Genomic DNA, 22,473 nt, shown 5'->3' with positions numbered 1-22,473 from the left:
AGGCAGGCAGGCAGGGAGCACCCAGACCCACCAGAGCCACACAGCGCCGTCCCTCACGGCTTTGCACCGCCAACATCCCGTTCCTCTGCTCTCACCCGCACCACGCGCTATTTCAGCGCACGACCTTCACAGCGTACTTTTTCAGAAGCCTGCTTCAAACCAAACCCGCCACTGACAAGCTTCTCTCCACATCGGTTACAGACACGTCACCAGAACACACGCTTTTCTCCTCACAACACCCACCCTTAGAGCTGTGCTCCCACACCAACGCTTCCCCCACAGGTGCCGAAGCGCGGGATGCAGCGCCCACTCCCCCCGACCCGCTCTTGTCAGCCGCTGCCGGGCTCCTCAGGGCCGCAGACGGGACATTAGGAGCGCTGAGGCCTCGCCCGCCACTCTCACAGCCCACCCGGCCCAGAACCCCGAGACTGAAGGAGAAGCGCGACTCAACGCCGCGAGCCAAAGCCTAAAGGGACGGCGCTAAGGGGCGCGAGCCGAGCTCTGACGCTAACCTCCCGCCAGCGACCGGGCGGAAGCGGCACCGCCAAGAACCACTTCCACATCCGGGTTCCGGCCCTCGCGTCACGTGATGCCCGCCACCGAGCGGCGGAGTGGGCGGGGCTCCGGGGCAGGGGAGAGCCGCGGGCGGGGCCATCGTAACGGCCGTACCGCGAGAGGGAGGGGGCAGCGGGCCCGGATGAGGAAGTGATGTGAGCGGGCCGTGGAGCGGCGAGGAGCGGGGCGGCCGCGGGTAACGGCGGCGGGACGCGGCGGGACGGGCGGCGGTCGTGCTTCGCCGGGTGGGGCCGCTATGTCCCGCTGCGCGGGGCTGCAGAGGCCTGGGAGGCGCCGGGCCGCGCGTCGAACAAAGCCGCGCCCGGAGCGTGCCGTGCGGCTGCCGCGGCTCCGGGAGCGTCGGGTCGGGCCCTCGCTGCTGGGGGCGGCCCAGTGCCGGCGGTGCGTCGCGTCACGTCCCGCCGCGGTGCGGGGCTCTGGGCGGAGCGCCTCTGAGGGTTGGAAGAGCCGCGGGATTGCGGCTTTGCGACAGCTGAAAGCTTCGAAAAGTGACAGGAGGGAAAAGGTCGCTTGGGGTTAGCCGGGAAGTAGAGCGTGCTGCAAGCGCCAGGTGCGCTGCGGCGCTTTCGGGGTTCCCTGGCAGTTGGAGCTGTAGAAGCGTGGCTCGGCAGTGCCGGTCTCTGTTAACGAAGCTTTGGCCTGGGTGCCCAAATAGCTCTCAGCCCCCTGAAGTTACAGGGTCACGGAGCCGCGGCGGTGTTGGATCGGAGGGCATCTTACAGCCCCAAGCCCTGCCGGGTGCTGCTGCCCCCAGGTCGGGCTGCCCGTGGCCTCAGGCACCTCCAGGGATGGGGCTCCCACAGCTCTTCTTTTCCAGGGTCTCACCTCCCTGTGAGTGAAGAATTTTCACCTAATATCCAACCTAAATCTCCTCTCTTAGTTTAAAGCTGTTCTCCCTTGTCCTGTCACTGTCAGATGGAGTAAAAAGTCGGTCCTCCTGTTTATAAGCGTCCCTCGAGTACTGAAAGGCACTGCAGTAAAGTCTCCCTGGAGTCTTCTTTTCTCCAAGCTAAACAAGCTTCAACAGCCTTTCTCCATAGGAAGGGTGCTCCAGTTCTGAGCATCTTTGAACCTTGAACAGTATAGCTTTCCTTTTGTTTCTGAGATTACTCCTATCTTTGTTGATTTAAGGTTGCTTTTATTTTTAGGGTAAACTGTGAAAGACAGTGGGCCTCCAGCTGCCCCCATGCTCTCATCTGGGGTGGAATGTCTCCTTGACTCCTCTGCCTGTACTGGCACTGAGGACCTTCACGAGGGGCTCAGCATCCCTGCTGGCCTTATGGCTGTGTCTGAGCCCGGTGCTGGATTAGATGCAGAGCCTGATGTGTCCACACCTGAGCTGGCCCACAGTAGTGAGCTGTCATCAGAGCACCACAGGACTTTGGAGGAAAAAGGCTTTGGTGAGGAAGCAGTGCATGTGGATGATATGGTCAGAGAGGCTCATTGGGAGCCAGCAGAACCGCTTACCAAAGAATTACTACACAATGGAGGTGCTGAAAAGGATGAAGAAAACAAACAAACTCGCAGGAAACAAGACTGTTCTAGTGGAGAATACCAGCAAGGAGATAAAGAGGTACAAGATACTGAAGAGGGCCGCGCTGAATGCTGTGCTCTAAAACCTGGGGAAAAATGGTTAAAAAAAGTAAGCAAATTAGGAAATAAAAAACATATCTGTGTGATATTTGGAAATTAAGGTTGGCACAACAACACATAGGATTTTGTCCATGTGATTTTCTACTTATTTGTGACTTCAGTCACGTGTGTCCTTAGATTATCATAGGTCCAGTGAAAAACTGATTATATTTGAGTAGACCAGTGGTGTTTTAAAAAATCAAGGTTTTTTTAAGTACCGCTGGAATGGTAAGAGGGCAGGTATGTAACAGAGAAAAGACTAAAGCTGACTGGTGGCTAAAAAGGAGGAAGAAACAACTGAGAAAGCTCTTATGCCAATATCTGTGTTCTGTGGATACAGCACATTTTACAACTATGATCTGTAGTCAAAGTACTAACTGCTAAGTAACAGCTATTTCAGTCTGGTAACTATTTTAATGCTACAGGAGACTTCAGCCTAGCATTTCAGTTTTACTCTGCAAATGAAGATTCTTCTTCATTTTTGGAATTATAATTTGTAACAAAGTAAGAGTTAGTGAACTGTTAAGTGTTCCCTTTCAAATAAGGAACTCACAAGGTCATGGTTTATTTTTCCTCCTCTCTAGCAAAGGCTGATGATAAAAATGTTGTTTTTAGGCAAAGACATGCTGAAAAATGTGCCAAATAGTTTGCCATCAACTGAAGAGTTGCAAAACTCTATTAAAAAGTCAAGATTTTTTTAGTTCCTGTTGATCATTTTTCTGAAGTTTGTAAACAGGGTTTTTTATATATAGAAGAACAGGGGAGGGGGAAAAAAAAGTATGCTGACTGAACATACACCAGCCTATCTGGATAAGTTGCATGGTTTACAGTGTTGCAGAATAGCAAAATATTTTGTCATTTTAAATATATCTATTTTCCTTTTTGATGTGTTTGATTTATTTGAAGAGTTGTAAAAATAACTAGTTTTTCCATAGTCGTGTTTCCAAGATGAACTCTCATGTACTTCAAATATTGAGACGGTTTATTGGATTGGGTTGAGATTTTTTTGTGTGTGTGTTTGGTTTTTTTTTCCCAGAACCTAAGTCACTTGTTCTGGACATATGTGGTCTTGAGCCAAGGGAGGGAATGGCAGAAGGCAAGTTCTAGTACATAACAGGAAAGACATGCATCTTACCAAAAGCATACAGTAACAGCCTGGGAGGGCTTGGAGACTGGATTATTCCTCTGATTCATATTTGCAACAATTTCCATTTAAACTACCTACATTTTAGCTGCTTGCATGGGAATACTTTTCTGCTGCTAAATACAACAGCACTTTACAATGCTAAATATGTCTTTTGTATGCATCACTATTCACTGCTGAGCTGCTGTTGATTGATAGGGCCAGAAAGGAATGGCAAGTGCCTGTAGAAGGCTAGAAGGCCTTACATGTTCTGAGGTTTGTCCTTCTCAGACAGAGCTAACCTAGATGAGCAGGTACAGTCCCTGAAATGTTTCAGAAAACTGATCGATATCCACTTCTATTTTTGTCATGTTCCAGGAGGATCCTCATCTAAACAAGCACGAGGTAAATTCTTCAGCTAGCTGTTGCGCAAAAGGTGCGTATTTGTGGTGTGTTGTGCGTGTTGTGTGCCCCTGCTTTTCTCTCAGATTCCTTTTTGTTGATTTAAAATTGTAAGATGACTCACTGAATTTGTTCTACAGTAGAAACTATTACTCTGCATTGTTCAAACAATATGAAAGTTTCATCCTTCACTTTTTTACAATAGCCTGTATACTCTTCTAAAGACTTTTTACAGAAAAGATGTGTTTTAGTTATTTTGCTGGAATACTTACCCAAACCAGAAGCTCTTGTTAGTAGCAGACGTTTTGCATTTCCTTATTCTTCAGAGCTGGCTTACATAACAGTGGTAATAACAAAGATGTAAAAATATGACTCATCCATTTTCTAATTTTTAGAAAACTACAAGTCCAGAATTCAAAGGAAGAATATAGTAAAACTCATCCTTAGTTTCATTATGAGCTGTAATTTTTCTGGCTCCAAATGATTTTGTCACTTGGCCTACAGCTAGTAATTATTTTTTTTTTCCTCTCTCATGCTTTGTTGTTGATGAGGAAATCATAGAATCATAGAACTGTTTGAGTTGGAAGGGACTCCTAAAGGTCATCCTGTCCAACTTCCCTGTCTTAATTTGCTGTAATATTACTTTTTAATAATACCATTTGGTCTTGATCCTTAGTTGGAAGTATGAAAATGATGTGCAGAAATATGAGTGCATATGTAAAGTTTTGAATATAAGGATATTGAACAACAACTTTCAGTTTTGAACTTTGTCATTCTCTTCATGACTTTACAAAAATGTTTTATTAACAATCCAAATTGTTTGGACAGAATGAGATATAGGTTGTCCTCCTGTAGATTTCTTATGACAAAAAATATCTTCAAGGAAGAAGAAATGGAAATGGCAACTCAATGCCATGTTTCTAGAATAAGGGAGTTAAAGTACCCAGCTTTGATGTAACAAATAAATATTATGATGGACCAAGACTTCAAATGTATTGAATTACACAACCTGTATTGCTTCTGGTTCGTTATCAGAGGAATCTGAAAAATACAGGATATCTGCTGCTCACGTGGAATGTCTTTACTAAAAAGAACTGCATTTGTTACATTAGGTTTGTGATGGAGTAGTTTGCTTTTTTTAATGATTTGTATTAGAACTGCTAGCTTCAATTCTCACTTCTTCAAAAGCTTTGATAACCAAGACAGACTATACACAATAGTGTGTATATCATCAAGAGAAACATAGTATGCTAAATGCCTTCCAAATGCATTGTATAGTACTGATTTGCTTTATTTTTATTGTGCAGGAGAAAACCAAGCAAATGTTCAGGTGACAGCTGAAACTCTCCCAAAGCTTACTGAAGAAGCACAAGGTATGAAGGCTGATGGGACTAGAATATTTAGTAAAGCAGGATACCAGAATGGCAGTGTGAGTAAAGGTCTTCTACCTGAGAGCGATGAATGCCCAAATATAGACACAGTCATGGCTAGAGCTGGGGTTTCAGAAACCACCAGGCTAGATTTCATAGAGCCTTTAAAAGTTACGGACGTTGAATCAACAACAGAACACTCACAAGAAATAAGTGAATATAATGAGTTGAAAGCCCATGCTGACATCTCATTGAGAACAGGGAGCAATGTTGTATCTATTTTGGAGACTACAGAAGAAAAGTTGCCTAGACAAAATCTCGTTAATGAATTCAATACATCACTTGGTAATTGTCACACTTATCGTCACAATGAAGAAAACAATACTTGTGACCTCTGTACCGTTTTTCCACGTAGACATAATGAACCTGTTAGGTTATCATCAGTAGGAAGTTGTAGAATGCTCTCCATAAAAAGTTCTGAAGTTATGTGTTCAGTTCTGGAAAGCGTCTGTTATCTGGACTTTAGGAATGTGTCACTAGACAACAACAGTACTGCAATCCATGGAATTATCAATGAAACCTCAAAAAAGCATCTTCCAGAAAGCATGACAAGTCAGACTAATTATGGTCACAGAACTGGATTTGTAAAGAACTGCACCTCCAAGTCCATGCCAGTAGAGCATCTCTCACTGCTAAGTAAGAAAGAATTATCTAGTGATAAAATTGGTGATGGGGAAACAAATGATAGTACAAGTAAATCATACATCTCTGAATTTGAAGAGGCTGCTGAAATCCGGAGAGAAATTGCTGTGGGGGGTAACATTGAAGCTCGAGAGAGTGCTGATGTTGAGCACTGTCATCCTTCAGTTTTCAATTCTATTGCTCCATCTTCTGAGGAGTTCTCAAAAGAAAAATTAGAAACAGTTCCGTCAAAAGCCAGTAAGTGGAAAAAGGACCAGTTGCAATTTTCTGTAAGTGATCTGTGCAAGGACGATTTAAAAGAAAGTGTTCTGCTGAAGGAAACAAATAGCACTGCTTCCCATGAAACTATACAGACAGATGTAGGCATTTATAAGGCCTACAGTAAAATTTCTTTTCCCACTAAGGATGACTGTCAGGATGTTTCTGCCAAGCTAGAAGATGATTCACCTGAGGTACAATTGTTTGAGCAGGAATCTCAGAGTAATACGTTAGAGTTTTCTGACAAAGAAACTAATTTGATTTATACACTAAATGTAATTCTACCTCCTCTTGCACAAAAATCAAGAGAGCCTCACTGTGATGAGTGTCCGTTTTGTACTGCTAATGAAGCTGCAAGCAAGGACAAGGTTCAGGATAATCTATCTGGAAAAGAATTGTTTGGTTCTTCTGGGACAACAGAAGAACAAGTTGCTGAATTTGTGCTGCATAAAGACAAATTCACGTCCTCAATAAATCCCAAGACTTCTGATGAATCCAGTATGACAGGCAACATTTCCCAGAAGAACAAGAAGTTTTCAGAAGGGAAGGTAGAGAGTGTAGAAAATGAACATAGCAACATGTGGAAATGTAGTAATCAGACTTTAAAAGACCAGCATACAGCTTCCACTACTTCCAGTATCTTATCAAGTAGTACACCTGTAGGTGATGCTGTCCTGAACAGTAACTTTTTTAAGGCTGATATTGAGATGAAGATTGAAAATGATAGTTTGGAAGGAGAAGTTTCAGTTGGATGTAATAGTAAAAAGACAATCACTTTTCTGGAAGAATGCTGCCCTTTGTCATGTAGATCTCTTCCCTGTCAAGATGACTGGGGCAATAGATGTGTAGCTCTGCATGGGATAAAAGATATTTCCACAGAAAAAAGCATGTTTTCCCTAACTTATGATGCAGAGGAACCTCCTGCTATCTTAGTAGGAGATGAGATTTCAAATAAGAATATGAAATCTGAAAATGTGAAACAATTTGATCTTTGTAAATTAACAGATTGCAGTGAAATTATTTGTGACAAAGATGAGGCAGAAAAACAATTTAGTATGTGTGCTGTCCATACCCATGAATTTGATAAAATAAGAACTGTGAGTTCTCCAAAAGTTCCTGAAGGGAATTGGAGAAGTGAGACTGGTAAACAGCTATTAGTCAGAAATTTGAACAAAAAAAATTGTGTTCATAATTTTGAATTGTGCAACTCCCCATTACTTCTGAAGATGAGAGAACTGGGCACATCTGGGAAGAAAGGAATGTCATCACTCACAGCTAGTTCTTCTGAGTACAGCTTTTCTATCTGTGGTGCATGTCCGCTGCTCAACAATATGAATATGCAAACAAGACATGCTATCCAAACAGAAATGACCGTTTCTCCAATGGAAAATCAGTTTCTTGCACATCAGAGTGAGTTCTACGGCCTGGTTCATGGCAGAAAGCAACATGTAGAAAGCTTAAGCAAAGAACCAAATACTGGTTTACAGTATATTGCTGCTTCTGCAGAGGAAGCTAAACTGTCAATCAGCTCTAGCCAACATGAACAGATATTGTTAAAAAAAGGTGATGACCTGACTCTGTTAGGTCATGAACATGTAAGAAAAGATGGTTTTCAAAGAACTTCAAAAGAGAATGCAGTGGATTTTGAGTCTTCAAGTGGTTTAACAAACGCAGACTGCTCAAGATGCATCGGTTTTGTCAGTGATGTAATTCAAGAGAAGATGACAGAAGTAAAAGAAAGTGAGAACGGCTGTGGAAGAGCAGATAAAGGAACTCATGAAGAAAGCCTTCCTGATAGCAAATCACAGTATTCACAGCATGCTTTGTCCATCAAATCTGTGAAAGACAAAGTAGAACTAGTAATTTCAAGAAATGCAAGGAAGCGATCTTTGGCAAAGATGAAGTGGTTAACTGGGGACCAGGCAGTTAATGTCTCATTTTTGCCCTCCTCATCAATTCATGGGAGTCTGTTTTATAAGCCAGAAATGTGTGTACCTTCAGAGATGGAAAACAAAAATCTGAAAATAAAATCTGTCTCAAATAATTCTTGCTCACAGTTAATGTTGGAGCCTGGTAAAGAAAATGATGCTAACAAGGGCGTGGGTCCATCTTGTTTTGTGAAGTTTAACATCCAGGATTCTTCTAATGAGACTCATGAGGATTCAGAAACGCCATCAGCTCCAAACTTAGCTAACTCTTTGCCTCAGAAAGAAAAGCTATTTGTGTCATCTGAGAATACAGACATAGGTAATAGCGATTCATCTTCAGATGAAATTTGTTGGAAAGGTTCTTCAGTGACAAAACCTTTTTCTGTAACAATGTACATTAAGAGAGAAGCCAACAATACTGAAATACCATCTTTAGAGGATGAAAAGGCAGCTAGCTCTCTGAAAGGTGCAAGAAGTTTGAGTGTTTGTGCATGCAACAAAGAAAGGCAGAGAAATGAGAGGCATGGTTTGCTGACTGCAAAAGTCATGGATGTGACCTTACCAAACAGTGCTGATCTTGGAGAGAAGTTGAAGAATGCATGTACAGAAGAGAAAATGGAAAGAGAAGTGTCTCATAAAAAAAAGTTGCCCATACATTCCTTACTTGATGGAGAAGATTGCTTATGGGCCTCAACAGAAGGTTTAAAAGAGTCTAGTAGCAAAACAATTACTCTAAGTACAGAGAACTATGAAAAAGGTTTTGAAGAAATCCCAAGACCTGACCTAAACAGTCTTTCAAAGGAAAGGAACGCTACAAAGCTTTCAAGCTCCACTGATACCAGTTTACTATCAGAAGCTGTGCAAGACTGTCAAACTGCAGGTGCATCTGATACAGAAACTTCACCAGAATTCAAATACAATGAAATGAACGTGCTATCAGATGGTTGTAAAGAATCATTACCAAATTATGCAGTTCAATGTGAAGTATGTGTGCCTTACAAATTAAATGCACAAAGCAAAGATAATGCAAAGGAAATTACAGGATGTCAAGACACTGTAGCAGCTCATTCAGTTTCTGTGGAAAATGAGACTTCAAATTCTGTGAGACGTGATGAAGTAGAGAAATGTCAGGCACGTAAACGAAAGAAAAAGTGTGAGGGGGTGAAAGTGCATGGGTCAGACAAAGCAAAACAAGAAAAAAAGGCAGCGTACAAAGTGAAATCAAAAGTGCATCCAAGTGTGTTGTACAGTTCTGAACTTTTATGCAGTTCTTCAAATGAGTTGGTGATGTCAAGAAATACAAAGTTTGAAAGTCCTTCAAAGGAAGCTTTTGCTGTGAGAAGCAGTGAAAATAAACTGTGTAGCACTTTACAAGAAATCAAAAGGCCAAAGATTACCACTGATACTATTAGTTCATGTTTTTTAAAGACTCAGGATTCAGAAATGGAAAACCTGAACCTTAAGGCAGGTTGTAATGGAATTCTTGGTGCCTTTAGAACTAGAAATAAACTAAGAGGACCTCTCCCATTGAAAATACAGCCTGGAAGAACATGCAAAAAAGTTCCCGCGTCATATCAACTAGAAACTGTAAGAAAAATAAAAAAATCTAAAAGTTCAACTGTTTTGGAGCCTCCTTCAGAAATGCCCCCTAAACAGGAAAACACAGTCCTCAAATCTTTGTACTTTGCCTCTAAATCACCAACAGTGAAGAAGGAAATAGCCGTGAGATTTGTCCATATGCCGAGGCAGAAAGCCAAGAGGTGCAGTTTGCTGAGCAGCTTGAAATTCAGAAAATGTACCAAAGAACCAGCATTGCTGAGCAAGCTGTCTGCATTAGCCAGCAAATTACTGGTACCTGCCACAAGCATCCATAGCTTGGAATCCCTGCCGTATTCTTCTGAAATTCTTCCAGCGGCTGCAAGGCACAGCCAGCGTAGATCTAAAAATCTATTGGAAGCTTTCTCTTGCATTAACAGGAACTTACACTCACGCTGGGCTGACAGTTGGTGTACCAAGATGTTCAGCTTTCAATCTTTGGCACTTTATTCAAGGAGATCTACCAAAATACCTTCTTTAGATTCGAGCAACAATTCTCCGTCTTCTTTCTTGGATACCCCAGTGTTCCCTATTTCTTTTCACATAAAATTGGACTCCAGTCCTGTGACAGACCTCACATGGACTACATCTCAGCATTCTGTACATCATGAACTAGTTTTGGAAGAAATGCCTGCACCACCTTCCACGTGGACTTTCCTCCTTTCTCAGAGCTGTTCAGGTGCAGCAGCAATCAAAGAAGATTCCAGTCAAGATCACAAGCTGCATTCCCCTCCCTCTGTAACAACCCCAGGGGTTGTTGCGCTTCATCCTGACCATGGAAGAAATGCCATAGCTGAAAGAACAGGAAGTTGCTCCATGCTTGGCCTTCATACAGTGTTAGCACTTTCTTCACCTGGATGTTACAGGATTTGGACAAGAAGAAGAAACTTAACCAGTCATATTCCTACCATCCAGAGACTATTTATATCCCAATTTACCCAGGGTTTGAAAGGGGGATCTAATGTATCAGATGACCTGGTCTCTTCCCTGCCGTACTCCTTGGGCAGGGCACTATCCATGTGGAGTCAGCATGGTCCTTCTGCCTGTCCCTCCGAAATCACTCCTCTTCATTCCAGTCACTGCAAGTGGCAGCCAAGTGTGGGCATCGAGAACAGGTAAAACTCATCAACTTATTTCTGAGAATAAATATACGTAGGGTATGCTCTTGCTTCTTTTTGGGGAAGTGAGGGTGATAAAAGCTTGTGTTGCAGGATCAGTTTCCTCCATTTCAAATCTAGGTGTTCTGCTCCAAAAATGGCTTATTGTGGAAGATTCTTACCTACAGAACAGTCTGTTAGCTGAATTTAAATATATTTGCCTTCGCTTCTTTAATGCTGTCCTCTTTTGGCAGAATGGCTAACTCTATTTTCTTCTCCCATGCAAAATAAACACACCATGCATCAGAATATATAATGCAGAAAGGTGAGCTACTTCATTAGGTCTATTCAGAGTGACTGCAGAACAACTGGATTTCTGAGGTAGGAGAGTTTTTTTCAGAGGTCTGAAAAAGTTCAAGTTTCACTTGAACCACTGTAAAATATTCAATATCAGATTAGGAAGAATCCTAATTGGGGCGGGGAGGGAATTCAGTTAAATCTATAGTTGCATTCCATGACTATTCTGTGCTAATTGAAAGCTCTTTATGTGTACTGTGCCTTTTGACTGTGTGTGCCAGATGTACTGAATTGTTGGCACATGCAACCCTAGTTCCATTTCAGGCTGGTAAGGAATTTTGCTATGTCTGTCCTTCTCAAGTGGGAAGAGCACTGATGTCTACTTTGCATATTTCACTTCATTTTCCTACCTGCATTTGAAATCTTTTTGCTGAGAAACAGAATAAAAGAAGAGGTTCCTAGTGGTGGTATGAGATTTTTGCAAGCTCTTGTGCAAACTTTTCACCTGTTACATCTCAGTTACTGCTACCTGAGACACAGGACAGTTTAGTCCCCAGTCTTGCAGTCTTGAGATTCCTGGAACAGACTGTAAGCTCATAAATCTTGTTTCATTAAGTCTTCCATTTAATGCGGCAGTCTGAATTTGACTTACATATAATTAGTGCTACATTTTACTTTGTGTAAGTGGAGAAAATACCTATAAGTTTATTACTTGCTAGTATAAATTCTCACGTCTACTAGAAAGGTTTGAGTGAGAATATGAAATAACTGCTCAATTTTGCGAGTTCTTTGCACTAAAAGATAGAATTTGAATAGTGATAGAGACAACTTCGCAGCATATTCTATAAGACCTGGTTTCTTTTTTGCCCCACGAGGCAATATTTCAGGCTGAATTTTCTAATGTATAAATTAGTGCTTTGGAAGTAACGCACCAGTAAGCACTACAGTTTGAGCACTTAGCTTAAAATAAGACACAGTTTGTTAGAGCACAACCAGTTAACTGAAAATGTGGGAGGATTGAACTCCTTGTCATAAAGGCTAAATTGAGAACCGGCTGTTTTGCTATGAATTACTTTTTCCTAAAGAAGAGAAGACAAATCAAATCTGATCGCTCTATGTAAAAAATGCCCAAAGTTGAAGTAGCATAAAGCTCAGTTTGTTTTTTCTTCTTAAGATATACGAAAGGAATTGCTGTATCTGTCTGGGCGCACTTAATGCTTCTGGCCCATTTGGGCGTTCTTTAATGTTAAATTATTGGAGTGAATTTAAGGCAATAAGTCTGAAAGAATGTTTCCAGAATTGTAATGACGTGTAGAAAATGAATTCTATTTCTAAAATAATTGCACAAAAAATATAATTATGAATTTGGATATAAAATAATTGAAAGAAAAAAAAAACCTTTAAATATCACAGAATCACCCGGGTTGGAAGGGACCTCAAGGATCATGTAGTTCCAACCCCCCTGCCTAGCAGGGCCACCAAACACACACATTCAGATCAGGTTGCCCAGGACCCCGTCCAACCTGGCCTTAAACACATCCAAGGACGGGGCATCCACAACCTCCCTGGGCAGCCCGTTCCAGGGCCTAACCACTCTCCTTGTATAGAACTTCCCCCTAACATCCAACCTAAATCTTCCCTCCTTCAACTTGGATCCATTTCCCCTAGTCCTGCTGTTGTCAGCCCTTTTGAAGAGTTTACTCCCCTCGTGGGTGTAGGTTCCCTTCAGGTATTGATAGGCTGCAATGAGGTCACCCCGCAGCCTTCTCTTCTCCAGGCTGAACAAGCCCAACTCCCTCAGCCTGTCCTCATAGGGGAGGTGCTCCAGCCCCCTGATCATCTTAGTCGCCCTCCTCTGGACCCTTTCCAAAATCTCAATGTCTTTCTTGTACTGAGGGCTCCACACCTGGACACAGTACTCCAGATGGGGCCTCACAAGAGCCGAGTAGAGAGGGACGATCACCTCCCTGTCCCTGCTGACCACCCCTCTCCTGATGGAGCCCAGGATCCCATTTGCCTTTCGAGCTGCCAGAGCGCACTGCTGGCTCATGTTCAGTCTCTCGTCCATCAGGACCCCCAGGTCCTTCTCTGCCGAGCTGCTCTCAAGGACCACTCCTCCCAGCCTGTACGGGTGCCTGGGGTTCTTCCGGCCCAAATGCAAAACCTTGCACTTTGCCGTGTTGAACCTCATTAGGTTCACCCGAGCCCAGCCCTCCAGCCTGTCGAGGTCCCTCTGAATGGCATCCCTTCCTTCCACCGTATCAACCGCACCACTCAGCTTGGTGTCGTCATATTACACCATTTTAGATTCTGTTTTGCTGGAAATTGATAGCTTGTTCTCATCAACTGATGATTCTTCTAAACATAGTAACAGAAGCAGTGGCAAAAGGATAATTCAGTAAATCTCTCCTAAATTTGTGTCTACTCAAAATCTATATGATTACGTAGAAATAAATACAGAAAATATAAATGTAAGAAATTCTGGCATATAAATACAAAAATACAAGAAAGTGAATTTGGTGCAGCATAAAAGCATTTTCAGTGCAGCTGATTATTTTTCATTCTGTAGCATTCCAGTCTGGCTGTAATATCTTTACGTCAGGACATTCAGTACGTTCAGCTGCTAGGTTGGAGGAGCAGCAAATACAAGATTTGCTGTTTGATGTAATAAAAGCTGTTCCAGTTCACTCCTTTTTTAAATTGCTTTTAATAGTGTGGACACAAAGTAAAGTTTAATGTTAAAGGACCTAAAGCTGATGTGCTGATTATTTTTTTTTTAATTTTTTTATTTTTTTACTCCACAGAAATGACCAAACCTTATAGAAGGGCCTGTGGTTGTTCCGATTAAGTGTATTCCAGTGAGACTGTGGGAGTAGAGAGACAATTTAATGAAAATCCTTCCTTGCATTTTCTGCTGTTCCACCATTTACTTTTTTATTCAGTACAAAAATTATCCATGATTTTTGTTTCACTTTAAAAGTTCTTCTTTAAATAAGGAATTTAGACTTGCATAGCAGCAGTTCAAGCATTAGCTCAAAAATTGTAATTATTTGTCTCCTTCTCTCTGTACTCTTTTCCTTTTCTTACCAGTACAATAATAAGCAGAAGTAGAACTATTTCCCTACCAAGCTATCAGTGAAATGTAGTTATTAGTGGGCTAAATGACAGATGTGGCTTGCTCTTGTATGATTCTAGTACTTCTTACCCTTCCCATTCCCAACACTAGCATTTTTTGTCTTACAGTTCAGATAATATTAAGAATCTTTTCCCTTATCTTTTTTAACAATGTAGGTCTAACTTCACTTTGTTTTTGTTTTTTTTTTCTGTTGAACCAGCTATGCTATATTACCACACTTACCTGTACAGGGTATGGAAGCACTACAGACTGCAGGTCATGAGATATGGTGAGTATCTAGAACTGTGATATTTATTCAGAGTGGCTGGATCATAAGCTTTCTTAGGAGGAGATGCTGTTATTGTTCTGTGTTTCAGTTTTTGACAGTTCATTTCAGTAATAGCTTTCTGATTAAAGTTCTGGAGAAACACAGTGATTGGATATTTGGGGGATGCACAGGAGCATTCACACAAACACCAAGTAGATCACTGCACAGAACAATGCTGCTGCTTTCAGGCAGCATCTTACTATGAAATATGTATGCAAAACTGCAGAACTTAGTTTTCTTACTTGGATAAATATGCTCTTTTTGCTTGAGGAAGTGGAAATAAGGTGCTGATACTTTCTTCTACTCTTTTTCAGTGTTGGAATGTAAAAGCTCTTAAATTTATCTGTGAACAAAAAGTACTAAATTAATACCTGTGACAAATTTGCTGGCAGAGCAGGAAAATTAATTGTTTTCTATCAGTAATTACTAACTAGAGCTATAAACCATATGGAAAGAAAAATAATGGTAAAATCAGATATTCAAAATACTGGCAATTTAGTTTATTCCAGTATCAATGTCAGCTGCAGCAGCTTTTGGTTGTAGGCACACAGAGGAGGAAGTGTTCACTTACGCGGTTTCTATGAACCATGTTGTTTTATGTGCCCATACTGCAATTTAGGGACAAGAGCATGGAATGCAGTTGCAACATAAACTGGGTCTTGATCTACTTATGTCCTCTTCTTCCTATTTTTTACAGTCTGGAACCTCCATTCCCTCTTCCACTACCAAAGTCTTGCATGCTTTCGGAAGCATTGCCCCCTATGCTTCCAGAACCTGAACTTCAGGTCCATGCCCCTGATGCAGCAGATAGTTCCACTCCAGACTGTTTTAGATCCCAAGATGACACAGAGCTGAAAAAAGTGAGTTCATTTGAGATTTTAGGTATCTCAGATATCTGCTGGTGAATGTTACCTATTAAATGTTAAAAGACAAGGCTTCTAATCCTAGTCTGTGCTCTTTGTTTCTTTTTTCTTCTTTTCCTTTTTTTTTTTTTAAGCAGAAATAGTGTGGAAAAAACAAAGATGAGTGGGGAATTTGGGTAACTGCCATGGTAATTACTTCCTTCATCTTAACTGCTTTTTTTTTCTTTTTTTCTTTCTTTTTTTCCCCTAAGACTGAACCAGAAGAGAGGCCAAAGAAAGTCTCACAGATCCGAATCAGGAAAACTGTTCCTAGGCTAGATCATAACCTTACTCCTATGGGACTACCCAAACCAAAAAGGTGAGCCATACCATTTAAATGGACCTTCTTTGGTTATTTTGTGAAGGTCTGCATTTCTTCACGTAGAGACTTGATAATTAAGTGTGAAAATTAAGTTTTAAAATCAGTCTGAAGAGAGGAAATGTTATAATCTGCTAAACTGTGTTTTCTTCACTTCCACAAAAAAAAAAAAAAAGTGACCTGTGAATGGATTTCCCTTTCCTTTGGGCATCATTATCTCAAAACATCACAGTGTGCTAGAAAGAGCATTGGTCTGTGCAGGCAAGACCAGTTTTGACACAGATGTTTTTAAAATGCCACCTGAAATGAGGTACTTCAGACTCATTTATTCATTCTTCTCCATCCCCAGTTATTTTAATTGGGTGTTTTAAGCTGAAGGATAATTAGTTAGCATTGAAGCACAGAAGACAAACAGTACAAATTAGTGATTCTAATAAATCACTGTGGTGTTAGAAGACACTTTTGAAATTGTTCTTTCTTGATTTTGTTCATTACTTTTCCAGGCTTAAGAAGAAAGAATTTAGTCTAGAAGAAATCTACACAAACAAGAACTACAAGTCCCCTCCTCCAGCCAGGTTTGTTGCTTCCTAACGAGAACACCACTGAGATAAATGTACATTACTTAGGCAGAGAGAGGGAGCAGACTGAAGAGTTCTGAAATCTAAGAGGGAGTTGGATTTGAAAAACTGCTCGAGTTCAAAGCAATATGGAAAGATAGTGCAAAATCAGTATCTTACAGAATTCATACAGTAAACAGTGAAAAAGAATACAAACTAAGAATTTGCAGTTATCCAAGTATAGATGTATATTTTTATCTATCCATTCAATCTAGTCTCCGTCCACATACTTACCTGTTCAGAATCTGAGGGCAACTGAATATTCTTTAAGTCACCAGAGTAACTGTCTGTTATCAAGTATATCATGACTATCAAGACTGGTACTTTCTTCTATAAAATCAAATTTCTCTGTAATTGTGCTTTTGAACTGAAATACAAAGAGATTCAAACCACATGTGTATGCACCAATAACATTATTTAGCTAGCAGTATAAATGTGCAGTTTCTGGAAGTGCAAACTGTAAACATACATGAGAATATATATATGAATGGGCTCTAAAAATGTAAAAAGTAGGAGTGTTTGCTTGGGTTATGAAATCATTGGTCTCCCTGTCCTTGTAAGGGGACTTCTTGAGTATTCATCAGCTCTGTCTTCTGCTTCTGTCAGGAGCTTGGAAACAATCTTTGAAGAGCCCAAGGAAAAGAATGGACACTTGATTTCTGTCAGTCAGCAGAAGAGAAAGCGGATTCTGGAGTTTCAGGACTTCACTGTTCCTCGGAAGAGAAAGGCACGGGGCAAAATCAAAGCAGTGGGAAGTTTCACTCGAGCAAAAAAAGCTGCACCACAAAGTGCAGAGTTAGATGCCCTTCTGAGTCAGAAGCTAATGGACCTTGAAGAATTTTTTGCAAAGCAGGATGAGCAGTTGTTGTCTTCTAGCACTGGGGGGAGCCATGAGCTGAAAATGGTCCAGTGAGCTACTTCAGTATGAATTGTAGTCCTTTTGGGAGAAATCTACTGATTTCTTACCTTACTCTACCACTCTCTTGTAATATATGACGATCAAGTAATGGCTGTGACCCTCTAAGGTGCTATTTAATGTTTTTCTTTTTTTTTTTTTCTTTTTTTGCTACTGGAGGGATTCTCTTAGGGTCACGTGTGACTTAGCATTCCTTCCCCAACCCCTGGAAGTTATGGCTAACATTTAGTTATGTTTCAAGACCTTTTAAGGGTAGAGTAGGAGTATCAGGGAGGAAGTAGCACACCTTCCATGATGCTGGGACTCTGTACTCCAAAATCTTTGCACATTGAATCTGCTGTTACTACTGTAATGGCTTTTTGAACAATATGACATAAGAGTATGTGGTGTTTGGTAAAGATACATTTTAGCCAACATATTCTTGATAATACCACTAAATTTTTAATAATTAAAAATAGCATTCCTATCTTACTTTCAATTGTTTCTTCCTTCTGTTTATTTAGAAGGTTCCTTATGAATTTCTGTGCCCTTCCTGGCTTCAGGCAGCAGAAGCTCCACATAACTAGACTTTAATGAACTTGCACTTTGTATCCTTGTTTTATTTGCAGCATGAGGACCTCTTTTAACACAACTGAGATTACAAAACAAAAGAATAAGTAATACTTTCAGAAAAGATGATGCCCACTGCTATTTCTTCCTAAACAGTGACTTTTTTTACCAAATTGGCTGATACTTTATACCCCTTCTCCAGAGGCAAATCCCAGGAGTACATTAAACCACTGGGTATGCAAGTAGAGTTTTTATTAGCTGAGCTGAACTGCTTCATCCAAGAAGCACCAGCAAATCCTTTGAGACTTATTTCAAAGCGATTTTCATTTCAGAAAATACAGTCAGCTTGATTTGAACACCCGTTTTAGGTTTGCAGTTCAGATAGCTCCCAATCAGATATTCTATGTACAGCACTGTTGTATGCAACAGCTAGTGTTGTACAAAGAGCCTCCTAGCATGTGAAAAACATTTATTTTTCATTAAGTGAGGCCATTTGTCATTAGATGATGCAGCACTGGGCAATTTCTCAGCCATAACTTTTAAGAGAAGAGCAGTTGCTTCTGGGATAACTTCTGTTAAACTTACTTGAAGAGTAATTCAGAATGAATGCTAGCTGCAGTACAGGTAATTTCTGTCCTTTAGTGCCTATAGAAGTTATTCATGTGAAGCTGTCTTTGTTGGGATGTTCAAATTTAACCAGTTTATTCCTTCATTTGTCTCTTAAAACTTGCACTTTCTTAGTTACCTATCCATATAACAAAGTTTATATTCACATTCAGAATAAGCAGCTATCTAGTGGGCAAGTATTTTGATTAAGTCCCAGTAAATGAAGAACTGAAAATCCCATCACTGTCTTCTGCTGCTCTACCACTTCTGTTACTGGCCTAACAGAAAACTCAGAATTAACAAGCAATCTGTTGAATTCCAGAGTTTGGAAAGTGGAGAAATGGAAGAAGAATTATTACATTCTCTGTGCCTGAATCCTGACATAAATGTATTCTGGGTTTGTTCTGCTCTCAGCCTATCTGCTGGGATTAATGACAGTTTACATTCTTGTTTTGGAGGCTAATTAATCAGGAAGACTCAGGAAAAGAGAGAGTACAGACTTAGAGTAGTGGTCATTTGGATTTTGAGGATAAAATAAGGTAGATAAACTTCAAACATACTGACACGCTGTTTCAGCAGCAAGGTCTGGTTAACCTAATTGAGCTGCTGGGGAACATTTTAATTGATCTTATTTTTATAGAAATCCCTAAAAAATAAAAAAATAAAGGTCAGCTACCTTTCAAAAAATATTTGAAACTGTCTCTATGTTGGCTTATTGCCCAAATATTGACTGGATGGAAGCTGTTGCAAGAGTGATATATATACACACATAGATATATTTTTATGGTTTTATGCTGTAGAATGGAATTGTGACACAGTGTTAATTAACCTTCTGTTAAAATGGGAGGCTTTTACTGTTGTGACAGAACTGAGCTGTAACCTCATTGGGGCTTTGAAGAAAACAGGGTGAGAGGGAGGGAGTTGGGTCCAAGCAAAGTTGAGCTTCTGATGCGCTTCAAAATATGGAACTTTTTGTGTTGTTGGGTTTTTTTTTTTTTTGTCTGCTTCCTTGCTCTGTCTTGTATCTAATTAATTGCTTTGAAACAACACTTCTTAACTTTTTAATAGTTACAGCAGAGGGGGCATAAGAAAGAAAACACTTGATCCCCTTTCATTTACAATAATTGGAGGAGTAAGAAGATGATGTAGCAGTTGCCTAGGTTGTCTCAGACCTTAGGGTCTGTGAATTATTCTGATTTGGTTTCATATTTGTATGATAGTCGTAAGCTAATTGAGACAAAGCATTTTTTTTTCTTCCTCCCCCCATCCTCCTCAGGAACAGATGTCAGTCATGCGTGTGCACTTTTTTCCCTCTCCCACCTCTGTCCCTATTTACAACACTCATGGAACAACCTCGTTCCTTGTGGCTGTTCTTTGTACACTGGGAGTGATGATGGTGCAAAGGTAGGTAACTGCCACTCTGGGCTGCTTCTGTCTCAGGTTATTGAAGGAAAAAAGTAGAGAGAATGTTTGGGAGTCTAAAATACTTCCCTAGCGGAAGAATGTGTACAACTCTCTTTTCATAGAGCCTACTCCAGTAATTTCTTTTTCTTGTAACATCATGGAAAGGTATTGATAGATATGGCTCACAGAATGATGTCTAGAGCAGCTTGAGAAGAAACGCAAAGCTTTTGGTGTGCACCATCACATAGCAGTTGTTTTTCAGAGACAGGCAGCTCTTTTTACTAAATTTGCTGATTATGAGGGTTAGGGTTTTTTTCTTAAAAACAAAATCTTATTTTCATCATGCTGCAACTGGAGCAGCTAAGACTACTTAATGTACATTAGGAAGTTTGCCTGCCTGGCCTTGTAGCTGCATACATTTGAGTTCTGATGTTTGCTGGATATGATCTTCTGCAAGCAGTTCTCATTTATTGTATTTCATACGATTCGGGCCTTTGGCATATTGTGTTCCAGGTGCTTTTCTAGGATATGGATGCTAACTGTGGATTAAATGTCTATACAGTGCTATCATGTCAACAAATAGCTCAGTGAGAATTTGTACGCCTGTGCCATTAGCCTCCATCAAGCTCTTGGCATTTTATTTGTTCAACTTTGTGTGAATTTAAAATTTTACTGTTTCTTTTGTGTGTTTTTAATTTATGGAAATAAATTTTTCTGAGACCCTTTCTGTTGTTTTTGTTTGTTTTTAAGCCTTCTTCAGGCTTGTATTAGTAAATGCACACAATACATCTGTCCTACAGCTGTGGGGAAAAAGGTCCAATCTCCCAAGAGACTGACAGCAATTAAGTGGTGGGCTGTTCGTGAGGTATGCAGCAGCAATTCCAGTGTTGATTTTTCTATAGCCATACTTTAAAAGGAACAGAGATGGACCTGTGCTCTATAAAGCACACTGAACTACCAAACTACTCTTCATAATACTAACATCGAGACAGCACAGACCATTCCCCCTAGGTTTGGAACCAACTATTTCAAAGCTGGAGCAGCACCACGGTTCACATCTAATGCAATCTGTGAAAGAAATCAAACCCCTGCTTCTAACTCAAAGTTGAAGCATGGGAACATCAAACAGGGCTCCACAAGCTTTTGTAAGAGCTGTAACAGAAAGTAATTCCCCTCCCTCACAGCCCATTAAGTCATGCCTATAACCCAGGTTTCAGTGTACTACATATTCAGCAGCATTCTTGCTCTTGGCAGAGCTGTTCCTGTGATTGAAGTGCAATGTTAGGCGAGTCCTGCAGGTGGCATGTAAGCTCCAGTAAAGAAAGGAAAGGAGCGCTCCAAAGACCTCGAATAGACCCTGCTCTTTCTCCACTTCATCAGAGCTACAGCTTCCCGGCTGTGATGCCACACGTGAAGGTTTTGTTCTGCTACCATACTGCGACTTGTCTACATTTTATTTCTCTCCTTTCTTTCTTAAAGGTACACGGCTTTGGATTTGCATCTGCTTTCTGCTATTTGCTTAGTTAATGACAAGTGTGGGACAAATGAGTTAGAGACCAGCCTCAACTGTGATGGACTGAATCCATAACCCTCTGTGCTGCTCAAAGTGCAATTTATTTTTTCTTAGGAAGCAAAAAAGGGAAATGAAAAAGGCTAACGTAAATTAAAGGAAAGGCAACCTAGGCATGAAATAAGCTGCTTAAAAACAGGTCACTCTAGCACTGTATTTTACAACTGAGTATTTTTGAGCTCTTACTGGCTAGTTTTGCTTGATTTAGGGGTTTTATTGTTTTGTGGGGTTTTTCCCTTGCTCTGTAGGGGAGGTAGATTTACTTTCTCTAGTGCAGCTGGCCAGTCTTCACTTATGGCATTTCTCTTATTGATAGCAGTGGTTAATGCAACTGTATTTATAGAGCAAGACTGTGACATTTGGGTATAAGCTGGCTGTTTTGGTCTTTGTGCTGTTGTATTTATTTTAATTAAGTTCAATTTGCCTGGTCAGGCAGCGTGGGGGTAGGTTATAACACTCATTGGAAAATGAAATGAGTAGTCATCCACACAAAGTCCTCCCCTAACAGGCAAAACAAAACTATGATTTCAACACAGTGCATGATAAGACTTGATATCACATTCAGACAGTTTCTGTGTGGAAGAAAGAAAAAAAAAAAAAAAAATTCAGTTTAATTAAAAATTTGTATTTTGACGTTAGAAGTGTCATTGTAGTTACTATAAAGTAATGATTTGTGTTTCTGAGAAGAATGGGAATTGCTTTGAAGTAATGCCTCCTTTCTATTTCCATGGAAATAACAGCTACAATCACACTATCTGATAGAACAAATTCTCAGCTATGAAACAGTTTTTCAACACAGTCACCACTTTTAGCTGTGTGTTTTTGTCAGCAATGAACGAGAACCTGCATGCCACACTTGCAAAAACATACACCAGTGGAGTTGACCCACTGTTGCCACTGCTGAAACACACCACCCGTCCCTCCCTGTGCTCACAGCCACTGTGCAGTCTCTATAAACATTCAGCAAGCATTAATGAATGTCAAGGGTGCCATTTTTTTCCACATGAAGGAATTCAATTATACACCTTTGTATCATATCAGACGCCATTCTGTCAAGAATCCTTCTCTGCTGCCATCTGTCACACAGCAATAGGATGTAACAATAATTGTGGGAAGGTTCAGCCTCTACTGCTGTACCACCAACATCCAAACCTAACATCATGGGC

At 40.7% G+C, this 22,473-nt stretch overlaps 2 protein-coding genes across 7 annotated transcripts in view; one reads left to right on the top strand and one right to left on the bottom strand.

The window, feature by feature from the left end:
• Positions 1 to 582, bottom strand: part of DEPDC5 (DEP domain containing 5, GATOR1 subcomplex subunit) — a 42,085-nt gene extending 41,503 nt beyond the window's left edge. For 5 of the 6 annotated variants that reach the window (XM_042828730.1, XM_042828734.1, XM_042828735.1 and 2 more), the window contains exon 1: positions 513 to 582. The gene's annotated coding sequence lies outside the window, so the exon portion shown is untranslated. Of the gene's footprint in view, positions 1 to 243; positions 352 to 512 lie in introns of those variants that run through there. The other variant, XM_042828732.1, reaches the window with a different exon arrangement.
• Positions 583 to 694: 112 nt separating this feature from the next.
• Positions 695 to 19,022, top strand: PRR14L (proline rich 14 like). Its single transcript, XM_042828665.1, has 9 exons — positions 695 to 751; positions 1,725 to 2,218; positions 3,710 to 3,767; positions 5,041 to 10,702; positions 14,317 to 14,385; positions 15,122 to 15,284; positions 15,539 to 15,645; positions 16,149 to 16,220; positions 16,869 to 19,022. The coding sequence occupies exons 2-9, from the start codon at positions 1,763 to 1,765 to the stop codon at positions 17,173 to 17,175; spliced, it is 6,894 nt and encodes a 2,297-aa protein (XP_042684599.1). The 5' UTR covers positions 695 to 751; positions 1,725 to 1,762; the 3' UTR covers positions 17,176 to 19,022.
• The last annotated feature ends 3,451 nt before the right edge of the window (positions 19,023 to 22,473 follow it).

Source organism: Centrocercus urophasianus, unplaced genomic scaffold (assembly GCF_019232065.1).
Source record: "Centrocercus urophasianus isolate 14NV4802_14NV808 unplaced genomic scaffold, USGS_Curo_1.0 seq_30, whole genome shotgun sequence".
Classification (NCBI taxonomy): Eukaryota; Metazoa; Chordata; class Aves; order Galliformes; family Phasianidae; genus Centrocercus; species Centrocercus urophasianus.
Note: the sequence above shows the minus strand (reverse complement) of the source record. Positions and strands in the feature narration are given on the sequence as shown.